Source organism: Ziziphus jujuba, chromosome 7 (genome assembly GCF_031755915.1).
Source record: "Ziziphus jujuba cultivar Dongzao chromosome 7, ASM3175591v1".
Taxonomy (NCBI): Eukaryota; Viridiplantae; Streptophyta; class Magnoliopsida; order Rosales; family Rhamnaceae; genus Ziziphus; species Ziziphus jujuba.
The window spans coordinates 25,100,282-25,110,160 of record NC_083385.1 but is presented as its reverse complement, the minus strand read 5'-3'; the positions used below and the strand labels follow the sequence as shown (position 1 = coordinate 25,110,160).

General features: G+C 34.0%; 2 protein-coding genes and 1 pseudogene across 2 annotated transcripts; all 3 read right to left on the bottom strand.

Annotated features, from left to right (window-relative positions):
* Positions 1-625: 625 nt before the first annotated feature.
* On the bottom strand, positions 626-2,203 carry LOC112492558 (uncharacterized; annotated as a pseudogene).
* A 222-nt stretch (positions 2,204-2,425) lies between these two features.
* On the bottom strand, positions 2,426-3,477 carry LOC125423772 (uncharacterized). The gene is made up of 3 exons (XM_048478917.2): positions 3,274-3,477; positions 2,915-3,032; positions 2,426-2,637 (listed from the first exon to the last, which is right to left on the bottom strand). Exons 1-3 carry the CDS (start codon positions 3,475-3,477, stop codon positions 2,426-2,428), a joined length of 534 nt encoding a protein of 177 aa, XP_048334874.2.
* Positions 3,478-3,554: 77 nt separating this feature from the next.
* LOC107425625 (uncharacterized) lies at positions 3,555-4,022 on the bottom strand. Its single transcript, XM_016035636.1, has one exon. The coding sequence runs from the start codon at positions 4,020-4,022 to the stop codon at positions 3,555-3,557; it is 468 nt and encodes a 155-aa protein (XP_015891122.1).
* Between the last annotated feature and the right edge of the window lie 5,857 nt (positions 4,023-9,879).

Here is a 9,879-nt window from a genome sequence, read left to right as displayed (position 1 = left end):
AGAGAAAACCATATTTCTAAATATTTTCTTAGATTTCTTAATCTACCTTGGCCATTATTAATTCTTAATTATTATTTATTTATTTTTTATTCACTTATTTAATTATTCTTTCATTGATTTATTATATTTTATTCATCTGTTAAATATATATTTTTGTTCTTTATTTTTGTTATAATAGTACTGTTTCTAATTAGACTAGTGCCACTTATTAAGATGATTAGCATCTCATTAGTTTTTTTTTTTTTTTTTTTTGTCAAATATGTTCCCCTAAGTCCAGATGACTAATGGATTGACCATTCAAGTGCGAGCTCACTGGTTGTCTTCTTTAGTTGCTGTAATCAAAGTAGTGCATTTCTTCCTTCTTCATATCTTTATTATTATCATTATTACTTTTGCATCCATGTTAATTTTGTTTCTTAAGATAAACTATATATATACTCATGCAATGCACAGTATATATAATTGCCATACATTATTTTGATAATAAATTGTGAAAAATAATTATAATCAAATCATATATAAAGTATCATAAAAATAGTATTAAACAAAAACTTTCAATTCAATATAATTAATCCAAATTTTGAAAAATTTCTTTAAAGACCACATTAGTGGTTGAATTGGTAGGTTATCTATTTTTATCACAAATTAATATCTTCAATTCTTTTCTATTTGTAACTCTGGAGACTGCAACATATAATTGTTCATGACTGAAAACTGATTTTCTCAGATAAAGTCCGACATGCGAAAGAGATTGACCTTGGTTCTTATTAATAGTCATAACATATGATACAACCAAAGGATATTGTCTTCTTTGAAACTTAAAAGGTAATCTTGATGGAGTTAAGATTATTCTTGGAATAAGAACTTTAAACCCAACATTGCTTCCTGAAATAACTTTTCCTTTGGAAGCATGATTGCCAAGCCTTGTAATGACCAATCTAGTCCCATTGCACAACCCCGAAGAATGATCAACATTCCTTAATAGCATTACGGGGACACCGACCTTCAATTTCAACTGATGATTAGGCACCCCATAACATTTTATGGCATTCAAAAATTCAAGTGTGTGTAGATCTCTGATAAGATCAATGTTCAAATTAGAAGTTGCATAAGAACTTAAATATGTATGTTCTTTCGTTCAGTTAAGAGAACTCATGTATTCATTTATCGATTCAACAATGTCAAGTGTCGGAGCAAGTATGGCTCTTTGTTGCAAATATGATGGGTCATTAATATTCTTTGAGAAAGAAGGATACATGCTATTGACAATAGATGCAACTGAATCTTTTGTATCCATTATCAAAAGATCATCAAGTATATCAATCATTGCATGACCATCATTCGGACTGCCAATTGTTCGATCTCCAATACTTGATATCCATTCTGAAAAACCCTTCAATTCATCCTTATCAATGTCCAAGTCAATACTTTGAAGTTTCATATTTTTTGTCATCTTCGAAACTTCACAATATTTCCACAAATATGATGAGTTTAAAGTTGTGAGAACAATGTCTTGCCTACCTAGTGATGGAGTTTTCTAGATAAAAGCTTTTCCGATATCTCCATATCCATACACAAAGAATATACCGGGTTTGACACCTTCAACAGCACCCATAATTGTTTCATAAACATTTTTTTGTTTAGTTGTGAGATTTGATACAGACTTATTATGGTCTTCATCAAAAGCGATTCTATTATAAAGCAGCTCATCCTCTTTGTCAATAGCATAACTTTTTCCACTACTCGGTAAGATCTTCTCAATCTCTGGAAGAGTACAATTTTTTATCTCTTTGTCAATCAGATACAAATCTATGCAGTGGAATAAATAAACAATCAAATTACACTAATCATTATTATTATGGAAATAAAAACATTATGGAATATATAAAACCTTGATGATGCAGCATGCTGCATTGCCTGTAAAGTATATCGTCTGATAGATGCCACCGACTTTGTTCCCAAACAAATTCAAGCCTTGTTAATGAATATGACAACAAGGTTGCAAATAGATTTCTCAAATAGTGTGCAGATCCCTAATTGCTTGCTTCAACTTACCATCGACATATTCTTTATCATCATCTAACAAACCAAGTGCATAGTAAGCGTCTCTCATAGAATTATATTGAATGCCATTTATATTCACTATTTCTTCAGAAGTTGTTGGTTCCCTAACTATGTTAAGAAGTATTCTCAAATAGTACATGTCACCGCATCCCGAAGGCACAAAAATCATTCATCCACTTGCAAATCCACGGTTCCTTGGATGCCATTTCCTTTCTGAACTCTTCCATACAAATCTAGTAGGAAACTCTGCATAAGTTAGCTTTCTCGCTTCAACATATTTTTTATTTGCATCTATCCAAGCTGAAAACATCGAATTACTCATAGTATTTCAATTCGTGATAGCATCAATCGAATCGGTATTTTAAAATACTATGTTTTGCTCATTGGGAAGATGGAAATTCAATCTCTCGACTGGAGGGTCTCTATAATGAATATCAAAACCAAAAATCCTACAAGCCGCCTCACATGGTGAAATATACTTGCAATCATAGTACATATTTATTTCATCCATGTGACCATGCACATTACCATCATTAGCATTTCCATAAAAAGTTGCAGTGACACGATCATGTCCTTTATTGACATATTTAAAAAGATGTTTAATAGATCTTGACTTGTTGCACCACTTAACATTAATATGAGCACCATACTTCAAAAGTAAGTAACAGTTGTGTGAAACAACATATCTATTATCCAAGGCAATACCATTTTTTCAATTGTTCTTTGTTTTCTCTCCTTCTATAAATTGGATACCCATCTTCATCAATTGTAGTGCAATCTACATACCTTTTGGGGAAATATTTTGTACACCTTCCATCCAACATACATGGTGAATTTTTTCTTGAGCTACCGCATGGTCCATGGATCATCAAATTTTTAACTGCATCATAGTATTCTGGATCATTTGCTTCATTATGAATTTCAATTGAAATGATATTGTCAATATCTTCACCTATTGGATATTTGTCCTGTTGATATAAAAAAAGCAGTATATGTGCATGTGGCAATCCACATTTTTGGAACTCAACAGTGTATATTACTACAGCAATGTATATTGATATTAAAAGTATGATAGTCAACATATATCATCAAATATATATATATAAATATATATTGTAGTAAGATTATATTTATGTTAGTTAAATAATATTATTTAAAGGATGCAATTTATAAAAAATATTCATCAAATAAATACAAAAAATTACCTACTTTGACTTTTCCAGATATCTTGTTTTGTCTGAGATCATTTATCAACTGATCTAGCTTGACTTTGAATATTCTACAAAGTATATCTGGCTGGTCTTCAGGTTTTAAACCTCTACTTTCTACAAAATGAACAACCTCTCGCCATTTTGGATTACATGTAAGTGTGATAAAAAGCTCAGGGTATCCAACCCATTTACATATTGCCATTGCATCTTGGTAATTTTGGATTATGTATCATGCCCCACCTATAAAAGAAGAAGGCAATATAACATGTTTTTTTTTTTTTAAGAAGCATCTGTTTCGCCTCTTAAAATTGCTTTTGCCAAACCTCCATACATCTCAGACCTTAATTCTTTTTTGTTGGTGCATAAATATGATAGACGTGATGATTTAACCATCATATATGCATCAACTGAAAGTTGCTGGAACAACCTTTTTGAGAATAAAATATTCGAGGACTCATTCTCTCTTTCTTGCAATCTATAGGCAAAGATTTCTTTCATGCTTAACCTCTTCCTTCTAGCAAACGATTTTGTGTCTAACTGCTTTAGTGGAACATCCTCTCGATATCCATCTTGGCCATATGGAAAAAGCAAAGGGTATTGAAGCCCAAGATATGAAGCGTTTAATTTGTTGATCCGTTTCAACTCTCTAGTTTGAGTTTCACCTATAATGTCTCTATCAGCCGGAGTTGTTTCAAAGTCGCCAACTACCAAAGCTACAACTTCTGATAAAGTTGGTAAATTGTACATCCTTCCATTTCTTTCTCTCCTTCCAATGAGTGAAATTGTGAAGGTTTTGAGACAAAATTTTTATTTTCATTTATTATTTTTAATCTCCTTTATTTTATTATACTTAAATTATTATTCTTTATGTAGTAGTTGTGATCACTCACTGGGATAATTAGCATCATGTTTTTAAATTTGTTCCCCTAGGCCCATGTTAGTAGATGTTGATCGTCCAATTGCGAGTTCAACATCTTTATTCGTTGCCCCACTCTAAGAAGCCTTCTTCTTTCCTTTTTCTTCCTATATTGAAATATTTCTTCATATCTTATGTTGTATTAAATTCTCTATTTAATTGTTATCCCTTTGATGCTCTATATACTATGTTGGAGACAAATTTATTTAATATTATGCATATTCCCTTTATTGTATTATCATGAAATGCTAAAATTTGTGAAATTATCTATAGTAAAGGGGGAGGAATAAGGTGGTGCTCCTAGAAGTGTGTTTTCTGTGCAAAAAATTTTATAGCATGTCCAGCCCTTAGGGGAGATGCTGTAGAATTTTCCATTAGAAGGTCTGGTATGGGCGTTTCCTTGAGATCAGGGCTTATCTAGGATTTCGGAAAGAGATTCTAAATGGGTCCTAACAAAGTGGTATTGGAGCTTTAGGTTTCTGTATCCCTAAGGGACCATGCATTGTTGTGCATTCCATATATGTTTATTCTCTTGTTTTGACCATGTTGAAGCATCATTCCTTTATCTTAAGAGAATTTGTTGTCTGAGTTAGAACTATTCCAATATCTTTAGGATGTGAAATAGAAATTGCAACTCTCACAGGGGAGTCCTTATGGCCTAGCTTGATGGTAAAGGTAGCCTTCTCCGTATCGAAGATCAGGTGATGAAAGCAGAGATGATTTTGTTGGACTTTTTTGGGGTCGATGTGATCATAGGCATGGATTGTTTAGCTGCAAATCATGCCTCCATAGATTGCTACAATAAAGAAGTGAAGTTTAGGTGATTAGACTATCGGTGTTCCGTGGAAAAGTTAGAAGGCCTTTATGATGTGATTCCGCCCGAGCCCGCTTAACCGATAACCCGCTAGGGTGCTGACTCGACACGAATGAAGACTAGACCAATCACAAGAGCTCAAATTAAGAGATTTAAGGACAGCCTGGGAGTATTTATACAGGGGGTAATCAATCCCAATAGAGCTTGTCCATACTTGAAGATACAAAGCCTATTCTAAGTATCCAAGTGGTGGAAGCCGATACGAACCCGGGTGACGGTTTTGGTACAGTTTTTGAGTCCGGGAAGCATGAAATGGTTCCAATGCTTTATGGGTTCAATACATATGCCTAAGAGGTTATGGAATCAAGTTAAATCAGCCTCAAATGCAATCAAAAAAAGCTTGTACGGACAGCATCAACAATTTGGCCGAATTTGCTGTATTGCTTGCTGGCTTTACTGTATTTTACTGTATTAGCCTTTTCTTATTTTTCCAAGCATGGGCAACGTGTGGGACTTCATATTCAGCTTATTTGGCATCCTAAAAAGAATCTATAAGCTGATTTGGAGCTCAAAGAGGTCAAAGATTGATCAAAGTCAACTTGATCAAAAGGCTAGCATTTTTAGTTTCCTAATTTGTTTTCACTTTTTGTTTTAGGAAACTACCATTACTTTTTGGCTTTTATTTATTTATTTTCTGGAAAAATAACTTTAGGAAGGTTTTTATTTTATTCTTTCCATTCTAAATTAATTAATTCCTAATTTAATATAAAGGAATTGATTAATCAAACTTAGATTAGGAAAGGAAGTATAGTTTCGGCCAACTAGGTTTCTTTATGTGTGTGGCCAATTTTTTTTAGGGTTTATTTTGTTTCTTTAAAAGCCCATTTAAAGGCTTAGTTATCAATAAGAATACAACTTTGATTTGATTAAGAAAATACTTGTGAGATTAATTATCTCTTTGTTCTTTGAGAACACCGAAAACACCATTAGAGAATTGGTTAATTTAGCTTGACTTATCAATAGGTTTTCCATCTCCTATTGTGGTGTCTACATTATACCAAGGTTTCTAACCACAGGTTGGTTAGGGGTTGAAGTCTATTCCATTAGAACTTGAACTTAATTAAGATCCGGGCTAATATAATATAGGTTTAGGAGCAGGTCATCCTAGGTTCGTATCATTTGGTATCAGAGCTAAATTTTGTTCAGGTTTGATCTATCTTTATTTGCTTTATTTGCTTTTGTGTTCTTCTACAATTTTAGCATTAGGTTAAGGTTGCATCCATCCCATTCACGTTCTGCATCTTTAAAAAAAAAAAAAAATTCATTCCTAGTTGAATTAGGTTTCCTAGTTTTATCGTATTTTTGTTTCTTAGTTTGTTGGTTGTTTTTCATCATTGTTCTTGTTAATTTTGGTTTTTGTTGATTTTTGTTTGCTGTTTTGTCTTAAATATTTGCACTCATATATTAAAAAAAAAAAAGGGAAAAGAAGTTTACGGCAACATTTCAAAAAAAAAAAAAAACTGCATATTTGTGTTTATTTGGAGGTCACAGGTTTGGTGTTTGTTTTGGAGTTGGAATTGCAATTTTGGTAATTATTATTGCTACTGCAGTTGTTTATGTTCTGTGAGTGAAAAAAAAAAAAAAAAAGGAAGAGGTAAAGCCGAATAAAAAAAATATATATATTTCGGTTTGTTGGAGTTTGATTTTTTTGCTGGAAATTTGTTGGAGCTGCTGGGTTTTTTGATTAGTTATTCAATATTTGAGTTGCTGGGAAATTATTTTTGCTGCTGGATATTTGGATTTTGGGTGCTTAAATTATTTGGATTAAAATCAGTTAAAGGATTTGATACAAAACTTGAATTACAAAGAACAACAACCAACAACTAACAACTATTCTATATTTTTGTTCAATTGGATTCTTGTTCGTATTTGAATTTTTTTTTTCTGGAATTTTATTCTTGAACTCATAATCTACTACCATCTGGTGTAGTTTTCAAAAATTCCAACATTTTCCCATTATCTTATGTGTTTTCTTGTCTAGAAAGCCGAAAAATTAGGATTGTTGGATTCTTCCGGTATTGCCTACCTTTTGCTTTCTGTTTTGTTGATAAGTTTAATTAAAACATACTAGTGATCTAATTGCTGTTTTGTGGGTGTTTTAATTAGAACTTTGAGATAATTCATTGAGTGGAAAAAGACAAGAGTGTGTGAGCTTAAAAGAGGGTAAAAAGCTGAAACAAGTGTACAAACACGAGTGTCGAGTTCTCATTTGAGTGAAACACGTAAGGGAGTGAAATTGTAAGGTCCTGTTTTATTTCTATTGCATTATTATACTAACATGACAGAATCAAGAATGAGGAGAGGAGATCCATCCTTGAGGATTAATGAGGAAGAGTCCGTAGCATTCCATGGCGATGGCCGAGCTACCGGGAGTGGAGACCAAGTGGACATGAGAGCTGTTTTTGAGTCATTACAGAGGGTTAGTGCTCAAGTTGAGCATATGAATCAAACAATCAGAAGACTAGAAGCCTCACAAGGAATGCCGAAAACAAGAAATAGGCAAGAATTCCATGGAGGACGAGGCCGAGGACGAGGAGGTCGCGAGAGACCGAGAGAGGAATTTGATGAGGAGCCATTCGGTGGAGACTTTAAGGAAGGTATGGACAAAACTTTTGCTGTCCAAGATAGAGCTGGCCATGGAAGATATAGGAGGGAAGATACAGATGATGATTTGGGAAATATCAAGGTTAACATCCCATCCTTTATGGGTAAAAGTGATCCCGAAGCTTATTTGGAGTGGGAAGAAAAAATGGAGATGATTTTTTATTGCCACAACTATTCGAAAGGTAAGAAGGTGAACTTGGCAACAATGGAGTTTGGACATTATGCACTTCAATGGTGGACCAATGAGCAAAATACCAGAAGGAGAGTTGGTGATGATTTAATCTCGACATGGCGTCAAATGAAAGGAGCCATGAGGAAATGGTTTGTGCCATCCCATTACCATAGGTTGCTGTATCAAAGTCTTCAATCTTTATCTCAAAGAACTAGGTCCGTAGAGGATTATTACAAAGAGATGGAGATGCTCATGATGAGGTTAAACATGAATGAGGATATAGAAGCAACCATGGCAACATTTCTTGGTGGTTTGAATCGTGAGATAGCCAACCAACTAGATTTGCAACAATACTTGGAGTTGGAGGACATGTTGCATGGTGCCATTAAGCTTGAGCACCAATTCAAGAGGAAGGGTGTAAGCTCATGGTTTAAAGGTGTTTCCAACAGTGGAAGGTCCAATTCTAGTGGCTAGAGGAACAACCCCATCTATGAAAGCAAGCCAAAGCCGAAAGTCAAAGAAGAAAGTTCAAATTGGCCAAGGAAGGAGACTAGAACCGAATCTGTCCAAGCACCAAAGAATGAGGTAAAATTAGATCCTAAACCTTCTAGAACTCATGATGTTGTGTGTTTTAAGTGCCAGGGAGGAGGACACATCGCTAGCCAATGCCCGAATAGAAGAATCATGGTGTTAAAGGCCAATGACGAGCTAGAATCGGAAAGTGAAGAAAGTGAGGATGAAGCCAAGCAAGAGGAGGAGGACTTGAAGGATGAACCCGAAACCTTGCAAGCATCCAATGCTGAATTAAACTTGCTTTCTAGGAGAGTACTTGCTGCATACAAAGATGAGGATGAAATTCAAAGAGAGAACATCTTCCACACCCGATGTGAAATTCAAGGTAAGATTTGTAGTATGATTATTGATAGTGGAAGTTGTACAAATGTAATTAATAACATTGTAGTTGATAAATTAGGCTTAATAACTATTAAACATCCAGAACCTTATAGATTACAATGGCTTAATGATAGTGGTGAAATAAAAGTGAATAAACAAGCCAAAGTAAAATTTAATATAGGTAGATATGAGGATATAGTTTTATGTGATATTGTACCCATGATTACTGGACATATACTATTAGGTAGGCCATGGTAATTTGATAAAGATGCTACTTATTTTGGTTGAGAAAATAATATTGTTTTCAAGTTTAAAGGGAAGAAGGTCAAGCTGGAACTAGTATCTCCTAAAGAGGTTTACAAAGACCAATTACAAATGCAACAAAGGAGAGAAGCCGAAAAACTCAAGGAAAAAGCAAGTATGGCACCAACGGCTTCACCATCCTTTCAAGAAGGTAAGAATGAGGTTCCTGATCAAGGTAAGGTTTCTAAGACTCATATTGAATGGAAAGATCAAGGAAAAACTGAAAGAGAGGGGAAAGAAAGTGGCAAACCCGAGAGCTTGGAGAGGGAAGGGAAATCCGAAGGTTTGCGCCAATCCAAGGGGGAAAAAGAAAAAGAAAGAAAAGAAAGGTCAAGTAGCAACTTTTATTTGAGTTTAGGGGATATTAATAAGGTTATTGAGTGTAAGAAACCTTTGCTGGTCATGATTTATAAAGAAAATTATTTTAATGATCAAACTAACTTTGAAGAACTTGAATTGCCAAGTTCAATGATTTCTCTTTTGAAGGAATTTAGAGATGTCTTCCCAAATGAAATTCCAAGTGGACTACCATCCAATCAAGAGGGAAAAGGTGAGCTTGCTATCCAAGGTAAGTCTTCTAATACTCAGGTTGTGTGGAAAAATTTTAATAAAACCAAGAGTGAGAAATTTGGTGCAAAAGCCGAGAGTGAGGAAGGTGAGATGGCCGTGAGTGAGAAAGGAAAAGGAAGACAAAAAAGGAAAAATATACATTTTTATCTTAGCTTTGGTGATGTTAATAAAGTAATTATGAATAAGAAATCATTGCTGACCATGAATTTTAAAGATACGTATTTAAAGATGTCTTTATTGCATAGAACTTTATCTGCATTGTTGAGAGCTT